Consider the following 18415-nt stretch of genomic DNA (forward strand, 5'->3'; position numbering starts at 1 on the left):
ACACATCCTCAAAAGCACAACAGGTGAGCAGCTCAGGTGGCTGGAGAACAAATGCAGCAACTGAGCAGGTATAAATAGTGTCGGGGTGGTTGGGGAATGGAGAACAGGTGTGCAGCAGGAAGTCAGGTGACTGGAGGGGAAGCTCTGAGGGCATCTGGTGGGCAGATGGGGAACTGCAAGTCCTGGAGAGTCCTTCAGAGATGCAGGGAGGACCTGAGGGAGTGAAAGCTGATCGAAAATTTACATTAAAATCCACCAGCATGCTCCTGTTTAAGCAAATGTGTGTAGCCTACAATTTGAGATGAATATTACTGCAATATTAGGTCAGATAAGAATAAGGAGTCATCATTAGAGTAAAGTCTGAAAACACCTCACTTTAGCATCACTTGGTGGTCACATTAAAAATGACACTGACAGTGAAGCACAAGAAATGGAGTGAAAGCAACAACAGGACCAGACATGGACTGCTCCATTTTTATTTTTTTTAAGGATTGTGACATTTTCTTACAAACAAAAAAAGTTAAAATTTGTAAAGTAGCTAAATACATGTATTTAAGCAGCAGTTTTGTGGTTTGGTTTGTTTTTGTGTTTCAGTTTTATAATACTTCATAATTGTACTTTTTCTAACAGCAATAGTTATTAATATTTTTGCAAACACTGTTAAAAAATTAACCAGTGGCTCCAAACCTTTTTGGCTTGTGATGCGTGGACGACAAAAAAACAAAAAAAACAACAACAAACATGGGGAAAAAATAAATAAATTGTATATATATCCCTGTTTGTTTTTTTTTGTTTGTTTTGTTTTTTTAATATACATGTGCAAGCTAACTAAGTGGTCAAATTATTCTTAGATAAATAAATAAAATGAGAAAAAGCAAAAATTATAGAAAAGTCCAGACAATAATTACAAATTTGTGAATTTCTTCTTTCCTCAACTATTAATTATATCGCCACCCCTCAGATTTTTCTAATGACCCTTTGGAGGGTCTCAAGCCCTAGGTTGGGAACCACTGGACTTAACTAAGTAATAAATCTATCTCCTCTACGACCAGCTGCAACAATAAAACGTTGTATCAACAGTCCTCTAATGTCAGATGGTATCAGTTACAGGGTACATTTTACTGCAGAATGAGAACTTTTACTTTGTTCATTTTGTTGTCATACTTATTTTCTCTAAGATTTATTTGAAATGCAGAACTACAATGATCTCAGTACTTCTTCCACCACTAAAACACATATTAAGATGCAATGATGACATGAAAAAAAAGTCTCATTGAGTGCATAATATTCAATTTATTGTTTATTAATTTTTGATACTGTTAGGTGACATGTGAGGGATTTCTGGAGACAGAAACAGCGACTGATGTTCTCCATCAGAGGCCTCCACTGTGCAAAAGTGACGAGATGCAGTTTTTAAAGGGCCATTGTCTGAAGTCACCCGGCTGTAAACAGCAAGTCATGGCTTCTAAAGGAAACATAGTGTTTGGTTCTACCTTAAACAAACATTTATTATGTGGGGAAGTATTTGTCATTGGTTTAAACTAGTGTCTTGCATCCATTGAGATGTGTGTTCCTTATAACATTACAGTATATACACAATACAAGATAAATTAACTGCAGATAATGTTTATACATGCTAATATAGTATTTCTGAAAAATTAAATAATGAAAGCTTTATACATACAGTAAGGCAGAGAATATACAGAACTAACCTAAAAGAATTTGTATCAAACATCTGTCAAATATTCACACCGCAACAAAACAAAGAATTCAAAACATTTTATAGTATATACAAAAATACTTATGCAAATGCCCCTAGGAATATCTTAATAGAAAAAATAATAGGAATCTCATCAGGAGGACATCACATTATATTTGAAACATGCACGTCCCGCAGAGGGTTTTCAGTTCAGCGGTGGGCCACATGTCTACGCGGTTTGTTGTTTTTGGGGTAACTGTGAAATCACTGAGAAAAAGCGGTTCTTGGTGCAGGGATACTTGGTCTACTGTGCTCATTGGTCCTCAAACTCTCACCTGTGCGCCGCAGGCTTGTGTGTCCATCCCAAACAGGAGACGTACAGCACACAATAATCTCATATGGACCTCAAATTTTCTCTCTCACACTTTGGACTCACTCTCTATGTTGGCAATGTCCCCGTTCCTCTCCGTCTGCTGGCTCTTCCCCTGGTTCTCCAGGCTGGTCTTGGTCTCCTGACCCTCCTGCTCTGACTCTGGCAGCCCCTGCTGGCTCAGCTTACTGGCCAGCGACCAGGTGAGGGGCAAGCGGGCTCGGTTGGTCATGTCCGCGAGCTCTTTGGCACTGCAGGTGGGTGTGTTAGTTTCGTAGATATCGTGGAAGCTGTTGTAGTCCACCTCGTAGAAGCCGTCCTCCAGCGTGAGGACTGGTGTGAAGCGGTAGCCCCACTTGATCTCACTGCTGATGTATGAGCTCCTCGCCTGGCACGTCATGCCTGGAGTAAAGACACAATGCAACATTGAGGATTAAATGTTGTGACATATAGATTTAAAGGTCCAGTGTGGAGGATTTAGTGGCATCTAGCAGTGAAGTTGCAGACTGCAACCAATGAAAACTTTTCCCGTGTGCCTAGTGTGTAGGAGAACTACACAAAAACGTGAGTCAGTTGGTGGGTTTCCATTAACCCTCCAATTGCACAAATAGAAATTTTTGCCTCCAAAACAAATGATGTGAATGGAATTTTGTTTGTGCTGCTCGCTGTATTCACATAATGCTTTGGGGGATGCAACAAAGAATACGTTTTATAAGTATAATGCTGCTGTGAAGTCAGTGAGATATTGTACATTGCTATGTGGGTTTTTTGCCTAAATTTATTTAAATTTTGGTAAATTTAAGAAATGGTTAAAAGTATGCCAAATGAATGATGCCGAATTAGCAGCTCCTGCTTACTGTTTGCCCACAGATGTACAGGCAACTATCACTGGATTAGTTTCATACTGAAGAAACCTAAAAACAATTCTCAAGCAGGTTCTGGAGTTATGAGGGGTGTTTTTTTCTATGATTTCTAAGTGGATTTATAAACAAGTATTTGTGATTGGCAGCAGGACAAAAGGGGAAAGCTTTCTGGGGCCCAGTAGCTAGGGATGAAAGATGTTCATCTTTCATATAAGCAATGATAACCAGATTTTGAACCAAAATATTCACTATTGTCTTTTAAAACAACAAAAACAAACACTGTATTTGTTTTTGCTTCAGTAAAATGTAGCCTGTTTTTACAATGAAGTTATCTCTCCTGAAAATGGTACAAATCAATTTCTGGTTTCTAAAAAAATAAAATAAAGGTGGTTTCTAAAAAGATAAAATAAAGTAAAATAAAAAAGCAGATGTACAGTCACATGGCCTGAGAAATGTATTGATCATAACTAGGAGACAGAGCGCATGTGCTTGCATGTATATGATAAAGCTGTTGTAGGGAGGGCACTGGACTTTTCTGAAGGTGGGCAAGATGGTCAGATTTAAAATTTGGCATTAAACACCTCCGTATCCACCAGGTACTGAATGTTGTTAGAAACCAAACCCCAGGTAAAAATAACCAGATTTAATATGGAGTAGTTCTCCAGGAAAAATGTCCAATTGTTTTTAGAGAATTCAGAGAGGACACCTTTTTTTGGCAGGTTTACATTGCAATCATTAGGAGGAGATCGCGCTATGACAGCAGCTGAGAAATGTATCCTACTACAATGGAAGTCTGACTTTCCACCCACACATCAGCAATGGTGAAATGAACTGTTATCACACTGCACCTCAGAGAAAATCATGTGTACTATAGTGTGAAGTGCAGGATCTGAGCTTCTGTGTTAAGAACTGCACCCACTGTGGATGTAAAACAGAGATGAAAGTAATAAAAAACGAAGAGATAAGAGCCATGCGAGCATCCCTTTGAGTCCGCACTGCTCACAATGACAACATGCTGATGTGGAGCAGGTATCGTGTTTACCATGTTCGTCATGTCAGCATGCTGAAATGAGCACTAAACACAAAGTACAGTTAACCCTTTAAAACATTTTTAGCACCATATTTCAGATAATCGCCCAAAAAAACAAACTGTCATGTGTTTAAGTAATTTTATATAATTTTCATATACTTTTTATTAGATATTATCAAAAAACGAAGGGGAAAACTAAATTTATAATCATCTTGACTATGCATTTAAAATCATGTTATGGGAAAAAATATATTTTTTGCACTTTGTCAAGGTTTTCATTTTCTTTTCCTTTTTACTTATTTTTTATTTATTTTTTTGTATTTTCTTTTAACTTTTTACTAATTTCTTTCTAACTTTAGGGCCATTTTTAAAGTGGCTCGATGCCCTCTTCCCATGATTTTAGATTTCAAAAGGTTAAAGATGATGGGCATGACATTATATTTAAAGGTATTTTCTTGACTGTGATGTAATTATGACGCCCAAGAAAAAAGGTCAGCGGATCAATAAAGTTATTACTATTAATTGTGAAGGAGATGAAACTGTTTGTACCAAATTATGTGGCAATCAGTCCAGTGGTTGTTGAGGCATTTAGCTCAAACGGCAGCATTTGATCGATGTGCTTTATCAGTCACAGCAGCGGGAGAGTGGAAGTCTTTAGCTGCAAGCATGACAGACTCTGGAAGTTTTGAAGCAACTATATGATTGAAGCAGGGAGCACCATGACATTTCCTCCATAAATTGATGCAAAAAAGCACATTTGGTGTATTAAATCACCGGAATACAGGTTAAAAAAAAGCATTTAATGCTCAAAATTTCTTTGGGGAGGACCCTCAGACACCCTGCTGAATAGGTGTCCCCCTGAATGTTGAAATTAAACTTACGCCGCTGCATAAATGTAAACCTCATGGTGCTACTGGAGGAAAAGTCAGGGGGCCACCAACATGAGTAGGATTCATCCTCTGGAAAAACAATAAATGTTTGTATAATATTTCATGGCAGTCTATCCAAAAATGTTGAGATATTGCTGCTGGACCAAAGTAACAGATCAAATGACAAACCAACAAATCCATCGCTTACTGGTGGAATAACTACAAATTAATCGCTGCTATTTCTCTAATGTCCGTTTGGTGTGTCTGAGCCTTAAGGTTGAGCCCAGCCACTCCACAGAGGACACTCATTTTGTCCGCTTATATCCGCTGCCTCATTTTTTCGGTCAGTACCCAAAGCTCATAACCATAGGTGAGAGTTAGAACATAGATGGACTGGTAAATTGAGAGCTTTGTCTTCCAGCTCAGCTCCCTCTTCACCACAACGCTCCAGTGCAACGCTGCACCAAAACTCCCTCCATCTCATGCTCCATTTTCCCCTCAAATGCAAACAAGAACCTACTTTAACTCCTTTGCTTGGGGCAGTAACTGTCTCCCAAGAATCTCAAGAATTATATCACAAGAATTGTGTTTAAAGTTTCATGTAGGATGAAAGGCACAGAGTAACATTTGTTTTTAAACTACTTTTAAAAAGCTAAGGAAAAATGTCTGCGGTAAAAAAAAAAAAATAGGGAAAAGCTATATTTATAATTACAGAATTACATATTTAAAATTATTTTAATGTTTAAGCACTTTTTCCAATGTTGTTTCTTTTTTATTTTATTTTTTGCTTTTTATTTAATTTTTTTCAGGTAATTTTCTTGAATTTTTGTATTTCTTAATAAATCTTAGGGTCATTTCTTCTTGTTTCGTTGCCTACTTCCCTTGTTTTTGAAAGAACTTAAGCAAATTTGCTCAGGTATCAAAGGGTTAAACATTTGGACTCACCTGTGGCCTCCACCATCCCCTCCAGAATCACAACGATCTCCAGCTCGTCCTTGGCCAGGTGGGCCTGTGAGATGTCCCAGAAGGGGCTGTTCTGGTTTATCTCGTGGCAGATGATGAGCGGCGACACCAGGAAGAGCCGGTCGTCTCCCGTGTTGTAACCCACATTTATGTCCGTCTGGTTCAAAGGGATGAACTCCCCCTCCTTGGTCTGCTTGGACTTGATAAGCTTGGCCCTGATTGAAGCCTCCACGATGTGCGAGTTTCGGAGGTCTCCGACTCTGAACATCAGGCACAGCCGTCCATCTCTCATGGAGATGACCGCATTGGTGGAAAACACTAGTGTCTCAGCTCGCTTCTTGGGCTGTGAGATCTTAACAAACATGCAGCCCACCATGAAGGCGTTGACGATAGATCCCAGCACCGACTGAACTAAAAGCAGAAGGATCCCCTCGGGACATTTGTCTGTGATGACTCTGTATCCGTAACCGATGGTGGTCTCTGTCTCAATGGAGAACAGAAACGCTGATACAAACCCATTGAGGTTATTGACACAAGGAGTCCACTGGTTGTCCGCTAAATGGTCCAGATCGCCTCGGAGGTACGCAATAAGCCACCACATGAAGCCGAAAAAGAGCCATGTCACGGTGTACACCAGCACGAAGATGAACAGGTTGAACCTCCATTTGAGATCTACCAGCGTGGTGAAAATGTCTGTCAGGTAGCGGTACGTCTCTCGGACATTCCCGTGATGGACGTTGCACTTGCCGTCTTTCTGGACGTACCGCTGGATCCTCTTTGCTCTGTCCATTTCTGCCAGCTTTTTAGGCAGGTCCTCACGGGCCTGCTTTGGCAATTTGGGCTGTTTGATGTAGGCCGGGCTCTCCACATCCTGCTCCATGGGGTTTCTAGGTGGATTCAAGCCTGCAAGAGAAGAAACATGGAGGTGATTAGCAGTTCGAAAAGTGCGCGGGCAAGAACCCTGTTGTTTCTGCTTTGATTCAGACAGCGTGTGGACTCCTGCACTGTACTTCAGAACACCTTTTACTCATTTCTTGCAATTTGTGGGAGATTTCTTGCCAAGTTGCTTTTTTCCCCAAGTTTTGTAAAGAAATCAAACTAATTGGTTCAGGTCTAAAAGGTTTAAGTGCTTGTTAAAGGCGTCTGAATGCAGCACGATGTCGATCCAGGTTTTAAAGGGCTAAATCTGGCGTTTTACATCTTCCATTAAGCAGCTGCAGGAGACAATTAAAGAAAGATCATTTTTAAGTTTTCCCCAAAGGTTTGCAAGGGGAACTTGTGATTCAAAACATTGTTTGGACCCTCTTCTTCACTGCTTTGTGTGTGCATGTAAGAACACGTTCCTCCAGGGGACAATTCAGCCCCCAATGGTTGAAAAATAAATAATAAAATAAATCCAACACCTGTGAATTATGATATTACAGTGATGTGACACCTCAGATGTGACAGCTCTTCTTTACTATGCACATCGCCTAATCCTTTTTCTTTTTTTTTTTTACCACTGGGACAAATGGCTGTGTTGAAGCTGTTCTGCTCTCCATTCACGGGAGAATATTATGAGCTTGAGCAGCACGGGTTTCCATGGTAACGCACAGCTCAGTCTACCCGAGTGCTCACAATATAGCAGGAATGTGCTGGATGAGGCCACACAGCGTTGGATAACATTTGTCTGTTTCATCTTGTTTCAGAGGAGGCCTGAGGAGGAACAATGTACTCGGATCTGCTTTGTGCATAAAGCTGTCATTCATGTAACATCTGGGGTTTTATTTATTAGTTTCAATAGATGATTATCTGCCAGCATTAACGTAATACAGGCCTGTTTAGAGAAAGTATTTTATGATAGTAATGATAATAAAGGCCAATATGATCGACAGGAGTTGTAATTGTTAATAGTCTTGTAGTTGACTCTCACAGGGAATATTTTAATTACAGCTGCTGTACTTGATATCTTTATATTAGTAATGGATGAAATGATTGTGTATGTTTTTATTACAAGACTGCAGTTCAGCTCATACAAGCATTTTAGCATGTTTTAACATATTGTTTTTGTTTTATGGCCTGCAAATTTATTGTTTTGATTTACTATGAGTGTTCTCAAGGCAAAAAAAGGTATACAAACAAAGGTAAGAATTAGCTGGTGAATATAGTGGGGCATTCAGCAGCTAGACACATTTCTCCTTCTTGGTTGAGACCAAATTCAGAGCTAAAAAGTGAGTGAGTACTGGGCGAAAAGAGACTCCAAATGAATGCTGATTTGTAGTCATGCAACACAGACCTGGAATAACGTCCCAGATGATATCAGACAAGCCCAGACTTGGATCACTTTTTAGTCACAGCTAAAAAGGTTTCTGTTTTACACAGCCTACTCCACCCAGTAATGACTGCAAACATATTTTAAACTTGATTTTAAATCATTTTAAATGATCTTTTTATCTTTGCATCTCTTGTCTGCACTTTTGTTATGGTGACTCTTATTTTAAAATGTTTAAATAATTTACAAATTAATTTTAGCGTTTATATTTTATCGCTTTACTCTTATATATATATATATATATACATATATATATATATATATATATATATATATATACATATATGTATGTTTTTCCTTTTAACTCAAAGCTGCGGTTGCTAACTCCTATTTTATTCACACAGCACTACGTGAGATGGATAATCTGTGAAAAAAATAATCATATTCCTCTGCCTACTCTATTTCCTTGTAGTATTTCTAATAGCCTTACTGCATGTAAACAAAAACATTAAAAAAAATCATGTCCCTCCTCCGCTCCTACTGACTCTAATGGCATCCACTAGAATCAGACTACGCTGCAGTCAGGTGGAACCAGTGAGAGTAAACTGAGAAAGATGGTGACTCGGCCGCCACGTTGGATACATATAAACAGAGTACCAAGCACCAACCACTGGAATATGTTTTTTTTATGAATATTGTACCAGAAGCTACAGATTAAATGTATTAGTGTCATATAATTCTCTGTGAAACACAAATAAAATCATCCATTCAAGTGCAAGACCAACTTTTTCATTTTACAGCTAAACAGGTCAATAAAATGAAGTTTCAGAAAACACTGAGGTCAGAAATAGACAATGCAGTAACAGAATCTTGATTCTTATTTAATTAGCGCTGCCTGGTTTGACAATTTGACCGCAGTTCACGAGCCGTGACTGACAGCTGCGTTAGAGACTCCTCGGCTCTGATTTGTTGTTGCTGCCGAGGTCTGATTCGAGTGAATGCCATTAGAGAAGCTGGAGGAGGAGGAGGGACGTGATTCTTTTCACAGACTGTATTTCTTTCAGAATATAGTGTCAGTTTCAACAAATCAGACACAAAGTTATTTTTATAACAGTTAACAACTTTACCATGATTATTTTATAGAAACAGCTATTTAAAGTGTCTGCCTCGCAGTAAGCCATTGGACAGTCTGAGGAGCATTTAGGGGCAGCTGAGTTTATCTAGTAGCTCATGTCGTCAGTAAACATCTGGGCATTTCTTGGGCACACAAAATCCACATACTATGCATTTAAAACATGCCACATACTCAGTTCCAGATCATGTGAATGATATGTTAGTATGACATTTTGATCAGAGACACGTGAGGGATGTCACGTTAGGAAAAACAAATTCAGACAAGCTGGTCTGTCTGGAATCGTGAGGCTCCCAGATACGGTGTCAGTAGTCGTCCACTATGAATCACAACACAGATTAAATCAAGGGATTGTCTGCATCAAGATGTGTGCCTCTTCATCTGTATACAAACTGTTTTTTTTTTTATTTAATTTTTTTTTTTAATTTACTTACTTTTTAAAATGTATTTATTTTTCTAATTATTCCTGCTTATTTTTATTGCTATGCTCTACATTTACTAATGCTCTATCTGTGATTATTATATTTTATTTAATTTTCTGTTATTTTCCAATTCATACTGTACATTTCTACTGTTTCATTAATTCCACTGGCCACTTGCTACCCATTAAAGAGGTCTGTGGGATGAGATGGGGTGAGACTTAATAAGGTTTATGGTCAGAATGAAGTCTTAAAAAAAAAAAAAAGAAGAAAATATTGCCTGTTTTTATTTGCTCTATGTAGCACCTGCTTGTTTCAATAAAACATTTAAGTGTAAAACAAGTGATTGTTGACTGAGCGGATGCCCTACGTCTGCTGGGTCGGGCTGTAATCGGGCTGATAACATGTAGTCTCTGAATCCTGCAGATGTAACAAGCACTGTGCTGACATTTTGGCATAACATACGATGAATGATGAACACTATGCTTGCTTGGAGGTATAGCATAAAATTTAAGTTACATGGCAAAAATAAAAAGGTTTAAAAATACTGAGGTGAGCAGAAACATGGAGGCAGAGTTTAGCGAAAAGTTAATTGCACTGTTTGAGCAGGAGAAGTTAATAATGAGGATAAACTGATTCACTGGAGGTTATTACGGTCTTATTAAGTGCATTTATGCTGAAAAACGTTTGTCCTGCGGCAGGATGTGGTGCCTTTGTGTCAGATGAACTCAAAGGAGAGTCTATCGATGCGGACAAGACGTGTGAACGCGTCAGTGGGCTCTCATTTTACTCGTGATAATGATTCCAGTTCTCCTTTTCATCGTCTCTGCTGTGGAGACTGTTTATCAGGTAGAGATCCAGATGTGGCCAAAATCGAGCTGAAGCCACATGGGGACACACGGCTATTTTTAGGCACACACAAACAACTGAGCGCAGACGGTGTGAACGTTTCATACAAATAATTTTCAAATGTTACCTCAGTATTTCACTAGCTCTTTAGATCTGACAGTGATGAAAACTAGCCTCATTTAACATCCAATTATCAAAAATACAGCAAATTAGCCATGATTGTTGATGTGAAACAGTGTTGCTGCTCTTCAGTTTGGTGCATGGAGCCTAATTATCCAAAATTATGCAGGCTGCAAGACCAGCCACTGTAATTAAAGGATCAGTTCACCCAAAATACTCAAAATCGAAGGGGAAACCGAAACAGATTTATGAGGGGAAATTTTTTTTTGTGATTTCGATGAGCTGACTCTTTAACAGGAAACATGTGGGTTTGTTTCACAATAAAAGCCTACTGAGAAAGGAGAACATCCAAAAGCTGGTATTTTAATGTTGCAATCTATCATCTTTTCTTATTAAACTAACGAGGTAGGTTGTGGTCTATTAAACGCTGAGAGCTGGATTTTTTGGATTGCAAAAACTGACACATTTTAACCAACACATAAGAATTAATGGACTAATCATCCCAAATAATTTTATTGTCCTTTATAGACACCTGACATAATGTTGTATTTGCCTCTTAAGAGCTTTACTGTTTTGTTTTGGAGTAATGTTTGATCATTTAGTCTTTTTTGAGACGAATATTTACTGTAAGAAATATTAACAGAAAAAACAAAGGTGGCAGTACATTTTCTGCAGCCTTGCAACTCTACAAGTATTCCTTTACAAGTGAATTTGGGGCAAACACCCTGTAGTCACAAATGAAGACATTTGGGTGAGTCTATTAACATTTTCGTGAGCTTAGATCTTCTCTCATTTGCAATTTAGTGTCTCGACAGTAAGAAAACAATATCAGAGAGACACTGGTGAGAAAATTAACCTAAAACTGTAAAAGTGAGGAAGACACGTTCTCAAGCATGGTGGGACAATATGACACTGGTACCGTTCTGATAATGGTGGAGAAATTTTTCAGATCCTTTACTTAAGTAAAAGTAGTAATACCGCACTGTGAATATATAAAGATAGTCTGTTGCAAGTATATTGAAAATGTAACTTCAGTAAAAGCATGTAAGTATAATTGGGAAACTGTATTTAAAAGTAAAAGAAATGTCCCCTGGTACTATTATATCGTTAGAGTTTTATGACTCATGCATTAATGTAAAAGCAGCATTTGGAGCTAATTTTTAAGTGTGAACTAATGATTATTTTCATTATGAATCTGCCAATTATTAATTTCAGTTTCTCTGTTTGTTTTGTTGGCCTGTCATAAAATTGTAGTGAAGCTAAAAAGTAAAGTTCAAATACCTCAAATTTGTACTTAATAGGGTTGCAAATTGTAAGCACTTTCTTAATCGATTATTGGTAAATGAACAATCGATAAACCTATTAATTGTTATTTGAATAAACCATACAAACTCTGCTAACAATACCAAATGCATTTTTTACCTCAATCAAAGCTCACAACTACATATTGAATATACTTTTATAGCTCTGCATAGCCTATTGAGTAATTAATTAAATTTCACGTTTGATTAAATTCTTAACGACCGAATAATCGATTGTCGATTAATTGTTAGCATCCCTAGAACCTAACTGCAGCACTTGACTAAATATAAATAAATTCCAGCACTGAGTGTCAGTGGGTGCTGAATCCTTTTACCAGCCTGGATACTGTTTTACTACCAGGATCCATCCTGCAGAGAATCACTACGATGACTCGACTGGGTGATACCTCGTAGTGACAAAAGTAGCATACAATTGGGTAAAATGACTCCAATACAAGTGAAAGTCTTGCATTCAGAATTTCAAATATAAGTACAGAAGCATTGGCAGCTAGATGATTTCTAAGTATCAAAGTAAAAGTACTCATTAGGCAGCAGGATTATTGGATTCTTATTACAAATGCAGCATTTTATGTTACAGCTGGCCAAAACTGAGCTACTTTTAACTTATGTTACGTAGTAATCTCTAAAAATTACTTGATAATTAATCTATAATGCATCATATTTTATGAGTCTAGATTTTGTATGTAAAATCTTGATCTTCAAAGTAACTACAGCTTTCAAACAAAGGCAGTGTAACAAAGGTACCATAGCTTTTTAAGCCTATGAGATGCATAAAGAAGCATAAAATGAAAGCACTCAAATAAAGTACCTACATTTTTAAGTAGTACTTGGGTAAATGTACTGTGCATCACTGGTGATACAGCAAACTAAAAACAGTTGTGGTTCATATTATTCAAAGAAACAAGTTTTTTTTTTTTTAAATTATAAGAACATCTTTTCAGTAGCAATTATGTTAATTAACAACTGTAATTTGAAAAAACAAAAAGATTTCATTACACATTGACAGATTTTATAGGAGAAAAACTATTTTTATTTATTGGAAGGTGTTCATAATTTGGCTTTAAAATAATTAGTATTGATTTCATTAGTGATTAACTCTATTTACTTGAGATTACAGCCTATGGATTAACGGGATTAATTTTAGATGATGTGGTTTTATTTGAGATTTAATAAACATTAATTAAAAACTAGCTTAGTCATTATGAGCTGCTATTGCTCTCTGGTGCTTTGGCATGGTTTTGAATCATCTCATGATATTGATCTAAACTCTACTGTTGACGCTTTCAAAGAACCTCATATTAAAAGCTTGTAAGAAGAATACATGATTCAAATATTACTTATTTTTAGACAGCCCTCTAAATTGGCAGAACTGCTTATTGAATGGTTATAAACTGCAAACTGTCATCATGATAGATTATTTTCTTCCCCTTAGTGATTTGAAGCTTTATTATCTGATGTTTTTAATTACTCTTTTAATAATTTTTTTATTAGTTATGTGTTGATTATGGATGGTCTTATTTGTGCGATCTTAAAAATGAGATCTAAATGTCAGCAATACTGTCTGTTTAAATAAAGTTTAAACGTCCAGTGTGTGGGATTTAGGGGCATCTTTTGGCAGAAATGATATATAATAATCACAACTATGTAATCTTTGGTGCATAATTACACGAAAATAAGAAATGTTGTGTTTTCTGCCCCTTTCTCCTTTCCCCAATCTCAGACCAAACTCAAATCAAACTGTAAAACTAGCAGCAGTGCTGATCAAATATAAACCCACATAATGTCACTGCACTGCCAATTTCTCACCTAAAATGTTTTCATTAACACATTTTAGTGCCGTGTTTAGCTGTAATAGTGAGACTTTATTAACAGGAAGTGGGCGCCATAGTGTTTCTTGCACAAAAATCAGAGGCCGGATAAACAGTAGATGAAATGATAAAACTAAGCAGCACTGAATCAATATAAAACCAAGATTCTGTTATTGTATTGTCCATTTTCAGAAAAATGTTGGCTGACGGTTTAACACTTGGGTACCAAACTGATGTGTTCGCATTACATCACCTACCAGCGGGAAACTTTATTGGTCTGCTATGGTGCAGTGCATTCTAGTAATTGTAGTTTTTCTCCTTCTACAATTCTATAATTTGCATTACTGTGAGACAAGAAAAACAAAAATTATGATTAAGCTATTTAAATCTTTTATCTGATATATTTGTTTTAAAATTATGCATTTATAGGAGTACATAGTAAAGTTGTTGAAATAGTGGCTCCATCATAACCAGCTTATCCAGTGATATTATATATCATTCTGTAACTGACCATTTTGTGTTCTTTTGCTTTAAGTGTATTTTGATGCTTTACTTGGTTAATTTTACTTAAATGAGATTGTGAGCGCACTTTCAGTTGTAACATAAATTATAAACTGCATTTAGACATGTAAGCAGTAATTTTGTAAATACTGGTGTATGGTAGCTCTATAAATTACATTCTAATTGGACTACAAAAAGAAAAATAGTTATAAAGCTATTCCAATATTATATTTGAAACATTACACTTGTTTTAAAAATATTTCTTTAAGAGAATAAACCTGAAATATGTGGTTAGCTGATGACAGAGTGGGTGGTTTTATTAGCCCGCTGTGTTTTGGGATTCACCTGCACATAATAAGCATAATAATAACAGAGGTTTTTTTTTTATTGCAGAGCCAGGCTAGGCTACATGATGGGGGGATGATGGGATCAGGTGCAGGAAGCTGAGAGCAAACTAACAGGCTGGAGATTTCCCGTTGTCATGGAGACGGAGGTGATCCAGATAATGATAACAATAAGATTAATCTTCATTTCCTGCCTTTTCTATTTTTTAATGCACCAGTTTGGCTCGTTTGTGTTGGTCCTGTGGTGATGTGAGGCCTGCAGGCTCTCACAGCCCGGAACGTTTTTTTTCTCCTCCAACACCTTCCAGTTTTCTTCCATCTATAACCGGCTGCGTCTCTCCTCCACCATGTCACAGGGAGAGGAAAAAGAAGCCCTCTACAATTAAAATTCATATCTACATGCGTGTTTTTCTTAATCATTCCTAATTAATCTCTGATTCGACTTGCGCTGTTATGTAACTATCCACCCCCCCACCACCACCGCCCCCCATATAGCCTAACAGATGATTACATTTAACAAGCCATCATGAGCATCGCTACCAGGAAAAGAAGAGGAAAGGTGCGCAATACCTCGCGCAGCAGATTCACTCCCCGAGTCATTTTAAGCCGTTTGGTCCCCCATGAAAAAAGACTCCCTGCTGAGGTTGTAGGTTGTGATTATCAAGTCGCGCAGTCTCGCTCTCTCTCTCTGCGAAAACCGACTGAAGAATAGCCACTAATTCCCTCTTTCCTCCATCCTCTCCACAGAAAAGGCATCGGCCGTCAGCCTCCACCCCTCAGCTGGGAGAGAGACATAGGAGAAACCTAGGAGAGAGAGAGAGAGAGAGAGAGGCGGAGAAATGTGAGGTGTTAAGAGTGACTACGTAAATGATAGGTCACTGTACCTTCTGGTCGTTGAATTTTACTTTCAGAAACAGTAATGGAAAAACAAAAAACACGTTATTTGACTTTCATTTTAAAATCCCAAAATAAAAAAACAGCCATTTTTAGTTTTCGGGGTCGGACACTGAATATAGAGAATGGAAATTCCATTTTCTTTTGTTTTTCTCCTATCAAATTATATATATATATATATATATATATATATATATATATATATATATATATATCTTTTTGTCCTGTGACAAAAAAAAAAGTTGTCCTGGGTAAAAAAAAACAAAAACAAAAAAAACAATTTCCTGACAAACACGCAGATATTTCTGTAAATGGAGAATGGTGATGAGTAATGAGGTGGAGCTCATTTTAACTGATAATCAGTTGATCAATTGTTTATCAATTGTTAAAATAAAAATTCTGAAAATGGTGAGAAATGTTGTCAAAATTTTCCAGAGCGTAAAATTACCCTTTCACAATGTTTGTTTTGTTCAACCAACAGTCCAAAACTCAACATTATTACAAATAAATTAAAAATAATGTTTTAATAATTAAAATAAAAAGCAGCAAATGTGTATATTTGCTACTTTTTATATATTATATATTAACTATGAGATGTTCACTGGCTGTCAGTCATTGTCAGAAAATTGCAAGTACCTAAACATTTTAGTGCAAGAGTTGACAGAGTACAATACTTAAGCATATTTAATACTTAGTTACATTCTATCAGGATAAATAAGAGTGAATACTATGTATACTTACACACTACTGCATGTTAAAGGTAATATATTTGTAGCAGAGGTGGAAAAAAACTTCCAGATGAAGAAGATCCTCCACTTAAGTAAAGGTAGCAATATCATACTGTTAAATACTGCAACATAAGTAAAAGTGTTTATAGCTATGCATAACCATAAAAATCTACACACACTATCAAAACATGATTGATTACCTTAATACCTTGTGTGCAAAAGATAATGTTTTTTCTGACAGGATAATTAATTTGTGCACACAAGATTGAAAAGTATCACCTTTTTGACTTTTGGGGCTCAGCAGATTTTGAAGTTACTGATATTTGCACATAAAACATTTGAATCTGTTAATCCCAAGCAATCGAGTAAAGCTAATATCCAGCTGGAGCTCTCCATGGTGCTGATCTTCTGTCTGCACCAAGCTCCAGTCAGTAACTTCCTATTTCTACCCATTGACTTCACCTATTTATTAGCTGTATTTATTTACAAGGTCTCATTGAGATCAAGATCTGCTTTACAAGAGAACTTATTACAAATATATATCACTGCAACACACACACAGTCACACACACAGACACAAATTAAAACATTTAAAACTATTTTCAAGAATAAGAGTCGACAGCTGACAGCTCTGAGGCTGCACTCAGCCTCAGAGCTGCTAAAGTGCATGTCAACGCTTATTTCCTTCAGTGTGAGATGGCATCCTTTGCTCAGCTGGCCCAGTTTGTCACAGAACAAGAAAGGTTCATATGAGTTCATATCATCTTAATTCTCTCTGCCTTTACCTTTGTGTGGCTCTTTAAGTCTTCGTGGCTGAGCTTTGGTGGGTCTTCTGTCATGTTTACTGAAAATGAGACAAAGGGATACACAATATGGCTTTGTGGAATCATCACAGTAAAATGCCATCTGGATGGCAGATGTAGATATAAAATGTTTGGGACTAATCACTGCTTCATTTTACCATTAAAAGGAAAAATATCATCTAGGATCAAGGATCAACTTCAATTTCTTTTCTTCTGAAACCATGTTTAAGAAAAATTACAATTAATCTACTTTATACGTATTTTATATTGCACATGTTCTTCTGTCTTGTCCAAAGCTAGTGCCTACATTACCCACAGTGCACCTCCCCCGATTTAGGTGTGCTACACTAGTAGAGGCTAATGTAGCCTCAAGCCTCCAGTCTGGTAAACTTCTTCACTTCTTTCCAGCTGTGAAAAGTAACAAAATATATTCTCTCAAGTGCTGTACTTTAATGCAATTTTGAGGTACTTCTACTTTAATTCTCTTCCACTTTCTTCTATACCACGACATTTTAGAGGGAAACATTGGTGAAAAACTTTTTAATACATTGTTATTTTGTTGTATGAATAAGGTACCCATAAAATACTTACCGCTTTACGATAGTACTTGAAGGTGGAATCAGCAATTCTGGAGAGAAATTGTTAATATTTGAACTCAACACCTAAACAAACACATTTACCGTCTCTCTCTGCTCCCACCTCCTTTCTCTTTATACTGTACATATTCTGCCTTTTTCCTGTCTTGTGCATGAAGGCGAACGCCCCCTGCTTCTGCTTGGCTAGAACAGTGTTGTGTTGCTAGATCACAGCCAATTTTGTTGTTTCCATTTACAAAGCCAGGGCTAATCGCCGACTGCACCTTTAAATGTAGATACAAAGGAAGAAATTAAAAATATGCGAAACAACTTTAACTTCAAGTCACTTGCTGATTCAGACTATTAATACAAAATATAATCAAGAAAAAATGTTTTTAATTATGGATTGAGATACCAAGCTGTATATAAATTAACTAAACTTACCAGCTGCAACATGAAAGTGATCAACACAATCATTCATTACAAATTATTATCCATTAATATAATATATATTATTATCAAATTGGACATTGTGTACATTGCACTCTTTTAATTAAATTTCAATGCTAATACATTTGTATTTTAAAAAGTTAAATGCATGACTTTTATTTGTAAATGAGTATTTTTACAGTGGTATTGCTACTTTTATTCAAATATAAATATGAGCAGTTCTTCCATCACTGTTTTTAGGTATGATTTACGAAATTTAAGTACCTAAGTAGAAAAGTATTTCTTTCGTCAGTACTTCTCTCTAAATGCATCTTCAAACTTGGTGTCTTCAGCCCAGACTGACGTTTTAAGGCAATTTTTGATTGATTTCAGCCCCCTCCAGATGTTTTACATTAAACCTGTAAAAACTCTTTAAAGTGTAAAAT

General features: G+C 36.8%; 1 protein-coding gene across 1 annotated transcript; it reads right to left on the minus strand.

Moving 5' to 3' along the window:
• Nucleotides 1–460: 460 nt before the first annotated feature.
• kcnj6 (potassium inwardly rectifying channel subfamily J member 6) lies at nucleotides 461–17855 on the minus strand. The gene is made up of 5 exons (XM_042498750.2): nucleotides 17557–17855; nucleotides 16948–17006; nucleotides 15111–15344; nucleotides 5777–6697; nucleotides 461–2471 (listed from the first exon to the last, which is right to left on the minus strand). Exons 4-5 carry the CDS (start codon nucleotides 6672–6674, stop codon nucleotides 2119–2121), a joined length of 1251 nt encoding a protein of 416 aa, XP_042354684.1. The 5' UTR covers nucleotides 6675–6697; nucleotides 15111–15344; nucleotides 16948–17006; nucleotides 17557–17855; the 3' UTR covers nucleotides 461–2118.
• Between the last annotated feature and the right edge of the window lie 560 nt (nucleotides 17856–18415).

The sequence above is a fragment of the Plectropomus leopardus genome, chromosome 15, assembly GCF_026936395.1.
Source record: "Plectropomus leopardus strain MGB_pleo_1.0 chromosome 15, ASM2693639v1, whole genome shotgun sequence".
NCBI classification, from domain to species: Eukaryota; Metazoa; Chordata; class Actinopteri; order Perciformes; family Serranidae; genus Plectropomus; species Plectropomus leopardus.